General features: G+C 40.0%; 1 protein-coding gene across 1 annotated transcript; it reads right to left on the reverse strand.

Moving 5' to 3' along the window:
* Window positions 1-15726: 15726 nt before the first annotated feature.
* On the reverse strand, window positions 15727-17241 carry LOC117282747. The gene is made up of 2 exons (XM_033753611.1): window positions 16692-17241; window positions 15727-16316 (listed from the first exon to the last, which is right to left on the reverse strand). Exons 1-2 carry the CDS (start codon window positions 17230-17232, stop codon window positions 15727-15729), a joined length of 1131 nt encoding a protein of 376 aa, XP_033609502.1. The 5' UTR covers window positions 17233-17241.
* Between the last annotated feature and the right edge of the window lie 1601 nt (window positions 17242-18842).

Here is an 18842-nt window from a genome sequence, read left to right on the forward strand (position 1 = left end):
GTTGCCAGGGTCATCTATCGCAACCATTGTTTATCAGCGTTGCATAGCGACCAGTGCGCGGGGATTCAGCTCGCTTCGGCTCCGCTCGGCTCCGCTCGGCTCCGCTCGGCTCCGCTCGGCTCTCTTCGGCTCCTCTCGGCACGTCACCGCCGCCGGGGGAAAGTGGTGTCCTGCGTAGCGCGACAAGTAGTAACGAGAGCGCTACGTTACCGCCACGTGCTGCTGGGGAGGTAGCGGTCCTCCGTTGCGCAACATGTCACAATATATATTGTTACATGTTGCGCAATGGAGAACCCCCCCACCAGCAGTGACGCGGCGGGTGAGTCAGTGCTCCCCCCCCCCCCCGGCACGGTAACGTAACGCACAACGCGCGGTGACTTAAGACGGCGTGAAGTAACAGCGTGGCTACGTAACAGGCCCACACAGCCCCTATATAAGAGAGCTGCGCTGCCTGCAAATTGTTAGTTGTAACGTAGCAGTCGGCGAGTTCAGTTGTTGATCCGAGCAAGCCTACGAGCGAGTGTGTGATCAACAGTCCTCAAGGCAGCAGCCTGCGAGTGGAGTTGATAAATTGCAGTCGTCGGAGACAGTTAAAGTGTATCAGCGGCCGAAGACAGTTCTCCAGTCAGCCGTGAACGAGTAAAAGTGTGTTATCAACAGTTCTCCAGTGAGCAGACTACAGTTGGAGTATAACAGCCGTCGTGGAAAGAAGAACCGGACGTGTGTGTAATTGTGTAATTATGAGTGTGTAACAGAGTGACACTTGTATGGCTCCCGTATTGTGAAAACGAGTAAACTACTGAAGACAGAGTTAACTGATTTGCGCATAGGGTTATAAATCGTGAAACCCCGCAACAGTGTAAACATATTAACGCGATTAGGGATTTAAAGTGTGAAACCCCGCAACTGTGTGATAAATAATTGTAGCCGTTACTTGTAGGTTGTTGAATAAACCAATTAACAATCCGTACGGCGTCTTCAGTAACAGAAACACGTTACACTGGTGTCAGAAGTGGCATAAGTGTCTAACACGTTACAATATATATATATCAGACTTTCAAGGTTCATTATATTTGTTCAGTTAATTTATTATTTTGGCCACATTATTGTGTTTAGTATAGAATTTGGAAACATGAGCATGTTTCAGATCATGATTTATATCATGATATAAATTTTTTATGTGACTTGAGAAATGTGCATCAAATAAGTTCATTAATGCAAACGTATTACTTGTTTTATATTGTGGACTTCCCAACTAGGATTGTAAAATAATCCTGAACCGCCATTGATAATATATTTTTTTTTTTNAGAAGTGACAAGAAGACGAGGAAGAAGACGTAAGAAGATGCTGGATGACCTTGGGGACAGAAGAGGATACTGTCATTTGAAGGAGAAAGCTCTAGATCGCATGAAGTGGAGGAATTGTTTTGAAAGAGACTGTGGACCTGTCGTCTTGACAGATTACTGATGATGATGATAGTAGAGTAAATACATATCATGTGCACTCTGTAAAAAATGGTCTATCAGATCATGATGCGCAATATCTGGTGATAAATAATGTGTTTGGAACTCAACAGAAAAAGAATAAACCTGTCAAAAAGAGGTTAATAACTAATACTAGAGTCAAAATGTTTACGGAGGCACTACAAAATGAAACATCATATGACCCTTAGTAGTGTGGAGGTAAATGCAAGTTTTAATGCATTCTTGAACACATTTATAGTCATTTTTAATCATGCTTCCCCATGCAATTTGTGTTGGATATGGGGCATAAAAATCAGTCCATAACTGGTGGAATAAAAGTGTCTTGTAGATGTAAAAGATACCTCTACATAATAAGTAGAGTAACTCATTGTATTAAAATAAGAGAATAGTACAAATGTAACTGTTCCATATTAGGAAGAGTCATTAGAAAAGCTAAAGAGATGTACTATAATGAAATGTTAATGAAATCCACAAATAAATATGAAGAGACTTGGAAAATTATAAAAACCGTATTTACGCATGTATAGGCCGCGTTCGTGTATATATAGATATTTAAATAATGTCTTATCGTAAACAAGTGAACAGTTGAGTTTCTTGTTTATAAAATCAAACTACATATGACAGGAACCGAGTACAATGTGTGTTTTTAATTGAAAATGCAATCGTTTTATTCGCACTGCTGAATAGCATCGTATTATTTTGCTCACCGGTTTGTGTATATGGGACTGAGAATGCCAGTATTTTAAGAACAAGAGTTTCAGGATGGGGACAACGGTCCTCTATCATAGCCGTAAATAAATCTTGTGAAATTAACAAAATGTTCGCTATCAAGTTAAATTATATGCTTATATAGATATTTATACAATGTCTTATCTTAAACACGTGAACATTTGAGATTCTTGCTTATAAAATCATACTACATATGACAGGAACCGAGTACAGTGTGTGTTTTTAGTTGAAAATGCAATCGTTTCATTCGCACTGCTGAATAACATCGTTTTGTTTTGCACACCGATTTGTCTATATGGACCTGAGAAAGCTAGTATTTTAAGAACATTATTTTCAGGATGGGGACATCGGTCCTTTTTGATAGTAGTAAATAAATCTTGTGAAGTTACCAAAATGTACGGTGTCAAGTTAAATTACATTACTATATAGAAATTGTGACATGTCGCGCTAGTGGACTCCAACCCGGAGCTGACGCGTCAAGCGGAGCCGAGGTTAGCCTAGTCACAGCACCCTGGTAGCTATGCAACTCTAGTCAACAGCGGTGACGTAAGCCGGCGTGAGGTAACAGTGATGCTAGGTTATAAGCAAACACGGTGACGCGGCACAGCTTCCTACTGTTACGTGGCACGCAACAGGCACACTGCGGCTATATAAGGGAACTGCACAGCAGCTACGAGTTAGTTGTAACGTGGCTATCGCCGGGTCCAGTAGTAGTCGAGCGAGAGTGTGTTATCAAGAGTTCCTAGGCAGCAGCCTGCGAGCTGAGTTGGAATCTAGCCAGCGGCGAGTTGTTAGTGAAGGTGTGAGATAATCAGTGACAGTTTGTGATAACTGTGAATTGATTGGGATTGTGTGATACAGTAACACTTAAATAGCTTCCGTACTGTGAAACGGTTAGACTACTGACAATAGAGAAAATTGATTATTGCGAATAGGGTTATAAATTGTGAAACACCGCAACATTGTTATAACTAATTGTAGACGTTACTTGTAGGTTGTTGAATAACTAACAATCCGTACGGCGTCTTCATTAACGAAACACGTGACACTGGTGTCAGAAGTGGGATTTGGACTTACACACGTGACGAACAAGATTCGAACTCAAGACACGTGACAATTTGGTGTCAGACTTTATACGAACTTAAACACGCCTCGACAAATAATTAAATTATTGTGCATCAAGTATCTTATTGCTACAAAATGGAGATGCAGCAAATGATGGAAATTCTTCTCAAGGAAATCAGATCTAACCAAGAAAAACGGAGGCAAAATTTGACGCCAGCATGAAAGCCTGGCGAGAAGAGATGACCGCCTGTCGAGAAAAGACTTCCGCGGAGACGAGAGGAGCCCAAGCAAGCACGGCACAAGAAGAAGAGGTCCCCAAAATAATACCTGTCAGAGAGACGATGGACTGCCAAGAAATGGAGGCACGTCCAGAAGATGAAAAGCCGGCCTCAGTGCACAGGAAACCTGAGGCGGCAGATCTACGAGAGGTACACGTAAAAGACGCCGAAGTAATGCCGGTCGGAGAACCGAAGATGAAAAGGCGTAGGGACAGAAATCGAGGAAATAAGATAATTTCGACACAGGAAAATTGCGGACCCCAGAATAAATTGGCCGTCGTTCGCAGGAAGGCGTCCCGCCATGCAACAGTGGCATGGCGCTGCAGGAACATTTTCAGAAAATCTTGGACCCGAGGAGATCATGAATCCCGGATGATGTTGGCTGCCATCTGCAGGAAGATATCCCGTTGCGCGACAGTGGCGCGACGTTGGAGTAATGACTTCAAGAAGGAAACTCCCCAAGAGAATTTTCGGATGCCAGGGAAAGGGCTTGGCGCCACGGTCCCATGCCAGCAAGTGGCTGGAAGACCAGGAGGAACAACGACGTCAGCGAGTGCAAACAACGCATCAAGAGCTGTTACGTCGACATGAGGAACCACCGAAGAAACAAATGATCAAGGAATGGACCTTGTGGAGGGGACGACACACTCCAAAATAGAAAAAGAGACTTCAAGCGGAGGAGAAACTGGTAAAGTAGAAGAACCGGCTTCCACAGAGAGAGTGACCGATGAATGCGACAAAACTGGATCTTCTGGCCAGCTGAAAAGAAACCGCTCGAGACGAGTTGGTCTAAGGAAGGGAGCGGTTGTAACGGCCGGAGAACAAATGTTGCAAGAACAGCCTCCGACACAAAGAACGGGGATGCGCCGTTAGGCTATTCGGGACGAACAACATTAAGGATGGAGCAGTGTGACGTGTGGCGCTAGCTGGACCCACCTCGGAGCTGACGCGGCGAGCGGAGCCGAAGTGAGCCGAGTCACAGCGTCCTGGTAGCTATGGAATGCGAGTCAACAGCGGTGACGTAAGGCGGGGTGAGGTAACAGCGTTGCTAGGCTATACGCAAACACGGCGACGTGGCACCGATTCCTACTGTGAAAAAGGATTCATTACGAAAGAGGCAAGCACTGCGAGTATATAAGGGAACTGCACAGCAGCTACGAGTCCGTTGAAATGTGGACATCGCCGAGTTCAGTAGTAGTCGAACAAGTGTGTTATTAAGAGTTCTCAAGGCAGCTACCTACGAGTTAGTTCCGAGAGAGTTCCGAGTTAGACAGCAACCAGTCTGTTGTATTCTGGCATTTTCAGCGTAGTATTTGTGATACTGCAGATAGCAGTAATTATGAATCTTTAATTTGGGTGATTGTAAGTGCGAATTTCAAATAATTTTTGCTATATCAAATACGGCGTTAAATGTTATTTGTCGCGTTATACACCCAATATGTGTGAATAATTATAAATTATCTTATTTTAAACACTTGTACATTTGAGTTTCTTGCTTCTAATATCATAAAAATTATGACAGGAACCGAGAACAATGTGTGTTTTTAGTTGAAAATGCAATCGTTTCATTCGCTCTGAAGAACAACATTGATTTGTTTAGCTCACCGATTTGTGTATATAGGACTGAGAATGCTTGTATTTTAAGAACATGAGTTTCAGGAAGGGGACATCGGTCCTTTATCATAGCCGTAAATAAATCGTGTGAAATTAAAAAATGTACGGAGTCAAGATAAATTATATGACTATATAGATATTTAAACAATGTCTTATCGTAAATAAGTGAACATTTGAGTTTCTTGCTTATAAAATGAAGTTACATATGACACGAACCGAGCACAATGTGTGTTTTTAGTTGAAAATTCAATCGTTTCATTCGCGTTGCTGAATAATCTGGTATTACTTTTCTCACCGATTATAAAACCACACTACGTAATACAGGAACTGAGTACAATCTGTAGTTATAGGTGAAAATGCATTCGTTTCATTCGAACTGCTGAATAAAATAATATGTTCTGCTCAACGATTTCTGTATATGGGCCCAGAATGCTAGTATTTTAATAACATGAGTTTCTGGGTGGGGACATCATTCCTTTATCATAGCCGTAGATAATTCTTGTGAAATAACCAGAATGTATGGTGTCAAGTTTAATTTTTGACTATATAGATATTAGTAACATGTCTTATCTGAAACACGTGAAATTTGCGTTTCTAGCATATAAAATCAAACTACTTATGAAAGGAAACGAGCACAATGTGTGTTTTTACTTGAAAATTCAATCGTTTCATGCGCTATGCTAAACATCACATTGTTTTGCTCACCGATTTGTGTATATGGGACTGAGAATGCTAGTGTTTTAAGAACTTGATTTTCAGGATGGGGACATCAGTCCTTTATCGTAGGTGTAAATGAAACTTGTGAAATTACCAAAATATACGTTGTCAATTTAAATTATATGACTATATATGTGTTTATGCAATGACTCCTTTTAAACAAGTGAATTTTTGAGTTTCTAGCTTATTATATGATACTACATATGACAGCAACCGAGTACAATGTGTGTTGATAGTTGAAAATGCAAACGTTTCATCGCACTGCTGAACAACATCGATTATTTTGATCACCGATTTGTGTGTCTGGGATTGAGTATGGCAGTATTTAAAGACATGTGTTTCAGGATGTGGACATTGGTCCTTTATCATAGCTGTAAGACAATTGTGTGATATTACCAAATTGTACGGTGTGAAATTAAATTATATGAATAGATATTTATACAATGTCCTTTCCTAAGGTTTTCCTGCTGTCATTGCCAGACCAAGATGAAAACCAATAATCAAAAAGGAATTGCAGAATTAAGATTGAAGTCTTCTGGGATGTGCCTCAGTACAGTTTACTGCACAGGCACTGTCTTTTGAGAAGAATCTGCATGGAAGGTGGAGGCAGCAAGTTACTCTGGTCGCTATTGCTCCCCCCCCATCAGGGTTGCGCATTTCCGTATGCCATGCCACTAGGTGACCATAAGCCAGGAGTGAATGCAAGTCATCAGAATATCCAGGATGAATGGTCAGTTCAGGTTTATTGTATTTATTTTTTATTCTTTCAGTCTTCTATCTCTGTCTGTCTCTGTTCTTTATGTCATCATCATCAGTAATCTGTCAAGACGACAGGTCCACAGTCTCTTCCAAAACAATTCCTCCACTTAATGCGATCTAGAGCTTTCGCCTTCAAATGACAGTATTCTCTTCTGTCCCCAAGGTCATCCAGCATCTTCCTACGTCTTCTTCCTCATCTTCTTGTCACTTCTATCCCCCCTCTATCTTTCCTTCGATAACTTCTTTTAGAAGGCAGTTTCTGCGTAAAACATGACAAATCCAATTAGCCTTCCGTTTTCTTATTTCATGTAGGATATCTCTCTGCTCACTGACTCTAATTAACACTGTTCTTTATGTAACTAATAATAAAGTTACTCTATATTTTGTTTGTATATACTCTGTTATACATTGAATGCATACAGATTAGAAGTTATATACAAAAGTATGTACTTAATGGCAATTTGAGTAAGATGTAAGATGCAGCTCCACTCTAAACGTTAAATGAGGAAAGCCGTTAAACTGAGGAACACATTATAATACTGCACATTTCAGTAACCAGGAAGGTGCTGATTTGGCAATAAAGCCCACAACTTCAGCCCTCAGAATGTGATAACTTCCTCTGTGGTCGGGGCTGTCCCACACAGAAGCTTGACCAAAATTACAAAATATTTTTGAGATAATATATACATCCATAGACCCAGCCTTTGGAGTGGGCATAATGAAAAGTAAGGGTAGTATGGCTAGAAGTAGCATGAGGTGGTTGCAGTTGGCATTGTGGGATGGGGGAAGTGTGTTTCACCGTGACTAAGATCTTGTTATAATGCATACACACCCTGCATTCCTTACCACAGTGAACCTGCCAGAATCCGCTGCATGCTCCTTTGAGGGCAGGCAGGAATAAAGGCACAGACCGTATCTTGTACGCATTCCTTGATTTGCATCAAGGGTCAGAAAATAGTTGGCTACTGGCTGCATGGATTGGGTTTGTTTCTGGCTAATGCACTTGAATATTTTTCTTTATCACTATGTCCAGGATAACTGTGGTGTCACCAAACTGAATCTGTGAATCTTCATGGTGTGTTCAAATAGGAGAATTCATTCATCTAATTGTACTATTTCATATCATGTGGAAATTCATGCTGATGTCACTGGATTTACTGGGACACATTCGATGCACCCAATCTTCATAGAGAGGGCAAGTTTGATAAACTGTCTCTAAATTATTCGTGCAGGTTCATTTGTGTGTGAATGGAAATCCTGTAATGACAAAGTGTGATTTGAGGTTCTGACAGTGGTGACTGTGAGCACTTTTGACTTCCTGGGATGTGATACTGTGTGATGATGTAGATTTGTTACAGGTGTTTTGGTGTTCCTGCTGTCTCCATTGTCAGATTAGAAGAGTGCAGTAAGTGTGAAAAAATGGTACAGGCATAAGGAGAGAGAGGATCACTATTTTTTACACTGTTTGGATCAGTGAGAGCCTTAGTCTTGGCCATTGTCTGCCATTGTCCTACGATCCCTGCAGTGCAAGATTATGTAACACATGCAGGTCCCAAATTTTTTGGATCAGAACAAGAAAGAAATGTCTTGATTCACACTGCTCTCAGTCTGACTTTGTGGAATTTGAAAGAACTACTTTGCATTATGAACACATAATTGCATGCATACTGCCTGATCTGTTAGAACCAAATGGCATGAGAATAAACCTAGGAAATTGTTGACTATGACTTGAGACTGTACAGAGTCCTAGCAGAGATTCAAACTGAGCACCTCCCAACAAAAAGTAGAATATTGCCACTGTGCCATCCCATCTGGAAAGAATACAAGCTTCTAGTGATGAACATACACTCAGTTTCATTTGCCATTGTTTGCAGGGAAATGTATGGAGCACATTACCTGCAGATAGCTCGAGAAATTGAGTCCTATGAAGCCTCCTCCAATCCTGCAGAATTGCCTGTGGCTGAGGGAAGACCACCAGGGGTGTTGACGGAAGCAGGAATTGAGCAGCTGCCATCCTAGAAGTAAGTCATCATAACATCTTGCGTGTATTTTCAGTTGATGTAATATCAAGAACCATGCAGGATTCTTTGCATAGGTCAGATTAATATTTTTGTAGGAAAAACTGTTAACTGTTCATTATTTTGGGGCCAGCTACTGTTTTCACCGTTCATGTGTCTGTATACTTAGGAGTTATGTAATGTCTGCTGTATGAGTTGCAGTGAGTTTGTGGGAACAGCCTTCCAGTGGCCATAGGCATATGCATTGCTAGTTATCTCTAAATATCAGTGTGATAGATATGCCAGCAACACTCAAAATCTCTTTCTTCTATTGTAATATAGCACATGCAGTACACTCTGCTATGGTAACCAAAATCCTATATTTTGTACAGGCAGTCTACTTGCCACATGTAATTACATTATCAAACCTTACAGTAGAAATTGACTACCTCATTCTGTATATTTTAAATCTTTAACTGCAACATGGGATCATAGTTTTCCAATGTCTCAACATGTTTCATTGTATCTTTCCCGTATGTCTCTGACATAGGCAGACCTGTTTCTGGGGCATTCAAGCTTCTCTTCCACTCCCCTTTGTAAGAAATCTAGCATGTTCCAACTTTGTATATAGATTCCATATTTTCTGAGGTCTTCCTTGGTCTGTCAAGTTCTGTCTGTGTTAATCTGTCTTAATTTGTCCTGAGTGTATTCATAATTCTTTCTTAGTATCTTCATTCTTGATATGATCTAGTGTATTGGTTGCTTTAACTCCATGTACAAATATCCAAAATTGAAGGTCAGTTGCATCAGAAAAATAAGTATAGTTACTTGTGTATTGTACACATTTTCATGCAGTACTTGATGTTAAAGTTAAAGTTGTTCGTGCACTTAATAATTAAGCACTACACCATGAAAACATTTGAGGGAGGTGAGTTATAACTCCACCATCCTTGACTTGATGTTATTTGTTTTAAGTTCTAGTTATTTAGTCTTTATATAAATTCTGTCAATTAAATGAGTAGTTTTAAATCAAGGGTCACAGTCATGGAAGAGCATGTGGAGACACAAGAGACGCACAACATGGATTCCATTATTCATGTGAACTGCATATAAAGTGCAACTCCTGTTCAGTGTTTCTTATGTTAATGTTTTCCTACGTTTAACATTCAGTAATACCAAGGCAATAATCTCAGCATTAAATTTCCCCACTTTAAGATTTTCCCCCATTTAATATCCAAATTCAGTGGTCCCCAAAGACATTCTAAATGGCGTTTCACTGTAATACCATTAATTCCCTTTGAAGGTGTCTCTGGGGAGCAAGAGATCTGAAAACTAAAGTAAGGAATATTGTAAATGGAAGGAATTTAACTTGGAGATTATTGACTAGCAGTCAGTGAAACTATCATGACATGACAGATGACTTGAATGGAGTAGTAACTGGGGGTTCTGCTGCATTTATCAGGCATTTCTAGCCATGCCATACATCAAGCAGGCAGTCATCAACGTCTTATCTTGGAGACCTGGGTTTAATTCCAGGTGAGTGCAAGTGGGATTTGTGGTGGGCAGAGTGGCATTGGGAGAGGATTTCCTCTGAGGACTTCAGTTTACTCCTGCAAACTATCATTCCATCAGTAATTCATGTCCATTTTGAATTGGGGGCTGTTACAATAGGACACACGTCATGTATTAGCTTACTGCTTGTTTTGACCTTTTTCAAACATCATCAGGTATATTCTTCTTATATTTGTCTTTCTCTCTGATCTGCTGGACTGCCCCACATTGGTCATCGTTTACAGTATGGGTGTGTTTATTTTCATTTTTTGTTTTATGTAATACCGCTTTTTGTGTAGGTGAATTAAATACTATATCATTAAAATTAAAGTTAATGTTAAAATATTAGTCTGTTAAATATTAAAATTAGAATTTAAACTTTAGAGGTCCTTATTATGATGACTGTCTCTTGTATCTCGGTTTTCTGAATTCAGGGGGTGTTCTCTGTGTTCCTGTTGATGTGGAATTTGTTCCCTGTATGATCTGAAATATAAATGCAAGGTTATTATATGTGTATTGTGTGTGTTTTTTTGGGGGGTGGGGGCGTAGGGGGTTTGCATATACAAGATGTAAATAAATATATTTTGCAATGCTCAGTGGTAGATAGAGGTGTTCAATCTGATCATGTTTTGAAGAAAGCAGTCTTCTGGGATTTGGCACTGTGTATATGTGGTGTTAACCGACGTTTCAGAGGAACATATCGCCTCTACCCTGAAGAAGGAGGCTATACGTTCCTCCGAAACGTCGGTTAAGACCTCATATACACGGTGCCAAATCCCAGAAGACTGCTTTCTTCATAGTCACCGCCGTGAAAGCCTCAAATCTGATCATGTTTTGTCAATACACCCATGTCTGGAAAGCTTTGCTTATGCACTGGAGCATAAATCATTAACAAAGTTTTAAAATATATATGTGGAAGAATGCAGCACATTAATGACACAAGACTACAACAATTAAACATAAAAGTATACTACTAGGCATCCAGCATATAACAGACCAATATCATTAATTAATATTGGAGTTCAATTATTCCTGCAATGAGTAAAATAATCTTACCCTTTGGTACCTATCTTTCACATAGGATTTTATCAATGCACTGGCCTTACCAACTATTCAATAAAGTTCTACTTTAGACAGAGAGATAGACAGATATTGACACAGTCAAAAGTTTTCTTCAAATCTCAGAAAATGCCGATGAACATTATTGGTATTGATGTTGTCCAGCNTGTGCATGCTTCAGCAGAACAGTTTTTTTTCTTCCCATCTATACTGCAAGAAACAATACAAAAATTATAATAGAATCAAAGTACACTCTCACTTTTTTGAGATTCTACGGTCCTTCTTTAGGCTACACCAAAAGATGCTTAAAATACAGAAATACGATTTGGATGAAGTGTTGTAGTAACACTGACTTCATGTTTCTTTCTAATTTCACTGGGCGTAGTAAGCACAATCCATATACATAAGTAACACACAGATGTAAATTCATGCGTAAATGTCGACTCTCGTTTCACAACATCAAATCAAAGTCCCTAGTTACTAATTAATCTAATTAGTTGCACAACATACCTCAACGGCATACACACATTTTCAGAAAGTACGCAGTATTACTGAAACAACCGCCCAAGCCTTCAACCGAAATTTAAGATCCTCTGATTGGCTGACCAATGTAATCACGTGTGGAGGTGGGGTTCGAATACCTCCACCGTAGCCCTGTGAGTCGTATGAGGCGACAAAGAGGGAAGTCTCGAATCATAAACAGTAAAATATGGTCGCTAGTCCCACGGGACTCGGGCCCGAGAATAACTGCGCTGGCTAGGACCAGCAGCCATTGTAAACGACAGACCCGTCTTCTAGTCTGAGAGAGCGCCCCACATCAACAAACTCGCAGCTGTCTGACAGTAATAAAGATCTGGTTGTAAGCCCCAGATGGGTGCTCGGCACCAAGAGAGACTGGCCGACTGACCGTCGGTCGTAACGTAAGACTCGACTTGACTCGCTGTAGATAAGAATCCAGGAGACAGAATACACAGAAGACAAACATAACCCAGAAGAAGTCAGAAATGAAGTCTTTAGTTTATGTGGTATTATCATTGTTCGTATTTGCGAAGTGTTATGGCGTGACCAGAGTGGTTTGAACGGCTGTTGTACTGCGATGTGGAAAGCAAATGGAAAAACTACCACATTATCACTTTTCCTGGATAGTCTCTTTCCAAAAACAGAGACACCATGTATGCGAACCAGAAGACGAGGAAGAAGACGTAAGAAGATGCTGGATGACCTTGGGGACAGAAGAGGATATTTTTAATTGAAAGCGAAAGCTCTAGATCGCATTAAGTGGAGGAACTGTTTGCGAAGAGACTGTGGACCTGTCGTCTGACAGATTACTGATGAATGAATGAATGATTGGCTGACACTTATGCGATTCGATTATTTGCGATAGGTGTATTATGACCGATTCCAGTCATTTCCAGACTGTCTAGTTCATGTAGCTGAACGTAGATGGCTGGTCAGCATGTTTCCCTCTCCCCTATAGGAGTTACTCCCCTCTGGTCAGGGACACTCAGAGATCAGAGAGTACTCAACAGGCTGTGGTACATGTAATACTAATTTTGTGCAGCAGATGGATCTGCCAAAAAACCTGTTTATCGTCTACCACCTAGGCCGGAAGGGCATTGCCTAGGCCTTTTTTGTATTTACAGTTATTTTTCCCCACAATAAAAATTCATCTTTCGCTATTCTCACGAAAACTACAAATTCAGAGAAATTGTTTTTTACTTCAGTATTGGACGTTAAGATTTGGACTTGGGATTTTTTTACTGTAATGTCAATAACACCAACAATGACCTCTCGGAAGAAATCATTACGCTTTCTGTCTTTAAAATGTTTCAGTAGGGACCTTTATATTGAGGTGGGCGAGAACTTTTAAATGGAATCGGAGGCCTAAAGGCAATACTAAGGGAGCCCGAGAAGCGTAGTCGATATAGTGACAAAGACAACTTCAACCTTTTTATAGAAAGATCATTGTCTTCTAGGATTCGCATCAAGTAATTTTGTAAACTACACGATGTCACTTTTTTATTCTAATTCTAAAGATGGAGACAGAACTTTCCTCTGAAACGTTAATGGAGGCTTCAGATTCCTCCATGCAGACATCTAATAGACTACACGGCTAACATCCATTTTTCAGCCCTGAAGAAGGAGGCCTCGAAACGTTTCCAGATATACCTGTGAGACACCCCGCTCTTCTACAACAAACATGGAAAACTGGAAATTCCTCTGAAACTAAACTACACGCGGTCACAATCACTATTCTATACTGAAAAAGGAGGAAAGAAGTTCCTCCGAAACGCTGACACCTATGTACCAAACAACACGGCTTCACAATCCCAGAAGACGGCAGTCTTAACTTGCTGTTTGTATGTCATGAAATGCATTTGTACAGCTGATAACTTTTGTTTGATGCTTGCCACATTTTAAATACAGTTCAGCTTCTACACTTACCGGCCTTCTCCTTCGTAAGAGAATTACATGCCGGATAGTTCGGATAATAATAATTTCCATTCTGTGTTTTTTCTTTTTGTTACTTACGATTTTTTTAATTGGACAGACCTAAGCTTCATATGAGATAATAATATTGTTAATTAACTAACAAGACAAATATTTCGACTAAATCAATTTCTTAAATGTTAGCGCAGACTGCTCAAAGTAGTTTAATATGTCCGGTGTAGTAAGAGCACCCAGTGCGAAGTTTTATCAGAATCTCTTAACGGATATTGTCTCAGATATCTGACCACCTACAGACTTCGTTTTCCAACCTCAGTTCTATATACCGGCGTTCCTGCTTCGTTTCCATCCACCCAGATCAGGGTCAACCCTGTAAACAAAAGCCAGAAATAAAATTAATTTAATAAAATGAGATGACATGTCATTCCTTTATTCCGTCAGCTTTACATCATTCTGCCAATATTACCAATGACGCCACCTAAACATTAAACATCAAAATGCCTTCAGAGTTTGGTACAGAAATTGTGTTATGGCGGCTTCCACATATGACCGTACAGATCTCCTGCTTGTCCCCACTGCACAGTAGATAGCGTTGCTAGTAATGCACTGCACTTCTCTACGCTTCTGCATGGCCGGCAACCACTAACGAACACTAACCTAACACAGTTTGTAGGGTACATATGTGCCCACTGCCATCTGGTGTTATCAGATTTATAAAACAGACCCTCTTTTCGGGGTGCTTCAAATGCCCCGGGTATACTGCAGCAGTCCAATTAGAGTAGGTTAGCAAGTGTAACCGCACCATGCAGGAACCTCAACAGTGTTGTTGATTTACATTCTTAATTACAATGTACTACATGTGAACGAACTGTATTACTGTTAACACAAGATGATACACAACTGACCCCAGCACCAGCAGGCACCAAGGATGACATCTGGTCGTTCTGAGGGACAAGCAAGCTGCAGGTCACTTGAAACCCCCAGAACGGAGCAGGAAGTCTCAGAAACAAGACTTGGAAGTACGGAGTCGGCGGGACTTGTGTAACTCCGGTTCCATATTGGGTGCATTTATTTCTCGTAATGGCACGTCTTCTTGTGCCACAGCTAAGCTCTCTTTGCTTGTATGGATTTTAATATTCACTATGTTACCTGATCTATTTGAATCAGTTATGGCTTTTATGCAATTTACCTTTTCTTTCAAACAGTTATACACTTTGTACATTGCGTACATTCAAATTAAAAAGAAGCAAACATACACCTGTTGTATGGTATAACGTGCAAGCCGAAGTGGTAGGTGGACGAAGCAGTCTTGTCGTTCCATACAAACAAATTTAGATCTCTTACGAGTATGTCCGAAAATTACGTGGATCGCCGGTAGTTGTGTGTTTTACCGGATTGTCAGGAAATTGCACGTGACAAACAGGATGTGGATTGGAGGGAAGTCCAATCGAAGTTAGAAAAACTCAAAGTCCAGTCTGGTAGATAGGATAGATTTATTAAGTGAGTCAAACAGACGACTTACACCACTGGCTGCTGACTGTCGACTGTTCTCAGGAAGGTTATATTCAAAGTAACATACAGCATTGGTCCAGTCATAAGCATAAAAACTAATAACCTCTACCTCCCTCTCAGTTAGTGAACACTGCTCACTAACGCTTTGTTTACACTGTCGAAGTGTTGTTAGGTTTATAGCTGTGCGTGATTTTACTCTGCAGCCATACCCAGCTAATAAAATGCTGTGGCATTTTTAAGGGTTCCTGGCTGCTTGGTCTTGACAGCTTAGAATAACAAGAGGGCTTGGTGGTTGGTCCCTATGACATCCTAAAATAACAGAGGGCTCTGTTCCTTATGACACCCCCCTCACCAAAAAAAGTTTGATGTAGATCAATTACAGCAAACCTTTTACTTCATTCTATATTCAAAAAATGGGTTACTCCCTGGGTCTGGTTTGTGCAAATTTTTTCTTAATCTTTGTGCCACAGGTGAATTATCTTATTTCCTCTGAACCTGAGCAAAAAACCCTGTTATATCTTCCTCACTAGTTGGTTCGGAAGGCAATTTCTGAAAGTCTCATGCTTACATATCCCAATCTTGTCTAACTCAATTAAGGATTGAGTTAGTGCATGAGTTAATTCATCTTTATCCTGAATCTTTAATGTATGCACATTGGGTGCGATGATTGTATTATGGTGAGGGTTATTAAATGAATTTGTAATCTTTTTACATCCATTCACACAATCATCGTAAGCACCTTTCGGATTTATTTTTCTCCAACACCAGAAAAAGCCTTGCCGACAACCTTTACAACAATAGCAACATAAACATACACTAACCATAGTTCCAATTGAAATTCCACCAGTTACAACGTGTTTGTAATATTTGGAATAATCTACTTGTTCTTGTTTGTTTATCATTTGTTTAACATCATCCACCTTAATACTTGCTATTCTCAAATCATCTATTGATGACATGACATTATTCAAAGGAATATCTAATTTAATTTCATCGAGCTTTTTCTTTTCATGCTCGTCAAAACAACAGTCAAAGCCCCAGTTCACTTCAGGTATAAAATCTTTCGATACATTACTAACCATTGTCAATTTTGTGGATGCATATAGTGTAACGTGCGCAGTATAAGCTTTGCACCTTGATCGGAGGGTCATTCTCTATTTTCGGCATATACATAGTGTGGGGTATTATCTTCACACAAAATTGTAACTTGTTCCGTGGAAGGAGAAGTGTAGAGCCATTGGTTACTAAGTTGTAATGGGATCCAATAAGTATGGTACAAGGATATCAACTTTATTTCACATACTGAGTCTGGGATCTTCTGGGACGATGGATGCAACATACTGGCTTCACAATCCTCTCCTGGCACGTAGTTAGACAAAAGTATAGTATTTTTGCAAACATAAGTAATTTCATTGGTCATAAGNAGGTATAAAATCTTTCGATACATTAGTAACCATAGTCAATTTTGTGGATGCATATAGTGTAACGTGCGAAGTATAAGCTTTGCACCTTGATCGGAGGGTCATTCTCCCTCTATTTTCGGCATATACATAGTGTGGAGTATTATCTTCACACAAAATTGTGACTCGTTCCGTGGAAGGAGAAGTGTAGAGCCATTGGTTGCTAAGTTGTAATGGGATCCAATAAGTATGGTATAAGGATATCAACTTTATTTCACATACTGAGTCTGGGATCTTCTGGGACGATGGATGCAACATACTGGCTTCACAATCCTCTCCTGGCACGTAGTTAGACAAAAGTATAGTATTTTTGCAAACATAAGTAATTTCATTGGTCATAAGGCATACACTCAACTCGTCATAATTCATTTTGCCGTACTGCTTTCTTAATGCATCCGTAATTATAAATTCCTTTTGGGGAGCTATAAAAATGAATTTCTCTGTTGTTTTATCCTTCATAGGAAACGGAATAGCTTTGTACAAATAAAAATTAGTGGGTAGCAATAATGGAATTTCAATGATATATACTAAATATTGTTGATATACGTACGCATGCATAGTTATAATACGTGATAGTTCAGAAGTAGGAAATGTCAGAAAATCAAGACCCTGAGGCAATGTTTGCTTTGAAACGATGCCTTTTACAGCCCTTATAGTTAGTAATTTTGGCTGGAGGCTACCTTGACCTGCGTGTACAAACGCGTCTATAAAAACTTGAAAAGAGTGCTGGCTTTCTTCCATACCTCTTATAACTATTTTAATCTGCTCATTAATCAAATTTATTTGTTCATATTTTACCTTTAACTCGCTTATTTCTTCTCCCGTACGCTTTTCAAGCAATAACATACCATTTCTNTTTCTTAACAATTCTTAATTTTGATCCGCCTTCAGGATCATGCTGTTAATTGAATTAATTGTAGTCTTGATAATGGTCATTTCATCACTTGCAATATGCAAAAATTTGGTTTGCTCAGCTTCCAGTTTGCTAATATATTTATTACTATTCTGAACATCAGCATCAGTTGCTGTTCCGAACAAAAGGTGAAATCCTTTACCTGCAAAATTTATCAATCCTCTCTTTTCTCTTGGAGATCTACTTTTCCTAATGGGCTTATTTGCACTTGTATAGTCTATCAAATTTTCATTCAACTGATCGATATATTTAGCCTTAGACTTGAAGTAAGATAAGGATGGTTTACAGTCAGTAAGATAGCACCATTCCCGTGTTTCTAACTTGTTGCAATACTCTATCACTCTTCTCTGAAAGTTCTTGGTTTGACGCCGCAGATCCCTGTGTGGTTCTAAATCTACACAACTCACGAACTTCCACTTCATCGGAAATAAACGAACCGTTCCTAGCTCATCAAAGTATATGCCACTGGCTGAAGTCAGCTGCTCCATTTCTTGACCTTGGAGTATACTCCAGATTGCTAGGAGAGTGGTCAAGCTGATCCATCGGATAAAATGCATGCTGATCTTGTTCTGCAAAGATCAAACACAATAGGATTTTAAGCTATTCATGTGCACTTTTATGTGTTTTCTCTTGCCTATTCTTTGAATAATTGCGTTGGGGTATTCTATTTCTTGAATTTCGAAAGGTCCTTCCCATAAAGGATCTAATTTATTTCTTTGTTCTTTTGATAACCATACTGCAACGTGTTTTACGTTACAGAATACGCCGTAGAGATCGTTAATTGGTTTATTGAACAATCTACAAATATCGGCTACAATTAATTATCACAATGTTACGGGTTTCCACACTTTACAAATCCTAGAACAAAATCTCTTAACACTCTCTTCGAGAGTCTTCACTTATTAATAACGCGGGAGCTATACAAGTCTCCCTGAATTACACACTCCGAATATAACTGGTGATCACTGGTTATCGTACACGCGTCTGTAGCTCGTAACTTGCGAACTGAGAACTCGTTGGTAACGCACTGACTGGCTGACTGTCACAGTACAACTGACTGTGAATAGCCTTCGCTGCTCCTTATGTAGCCTTGATCGGACAATACGGCCACGTAATTGGCACCCTTGTGGCCTAGTAACCGCTGTTACTACCGTAACAATCCTGTTGCGTCACCGTTACGTTACCGTGCGGAGGAGGGGGAGGGGAGCGCTGACTCACCCGCCGCGTCACTGCTGGTGGGGGGGTCTCCTTCGTA

The sequence above is a fragment of the Cryptotermes secundus genome, unplaced genomic scaffold, assembly GCF_002891405.2.
Source record: "Cryptotermes secundus unplaced genomic scaffold, Csec_1.0 scaffold1430, whole genome shotgun sequence".
Classification (NCBI taxonomy): Eukaryota; Metazoa; Arthropoda; class Insecta; order Blattodea; family Kalotermitidae; genus Cryptotermes; species Cryptotermes secundus.

What these genes read in the sequence shown, in the direction of transcription:
- LOC117282747 (XM_033753611.1), bottom strand. Translation starts at nt 17,232, where the DNA reads ATGCATGCGTACGTATATCAACAATATTTAGTATATATCATTGAAATT. An exon ending in TACTTCGCACGTTACACTAT is followed by an intron (nt 16,317 to 16,691) that starts ATGCATCCACAA and finishes ACGTTACACTAT; the next exon opens with ATGCATCCACAAAATTGACA.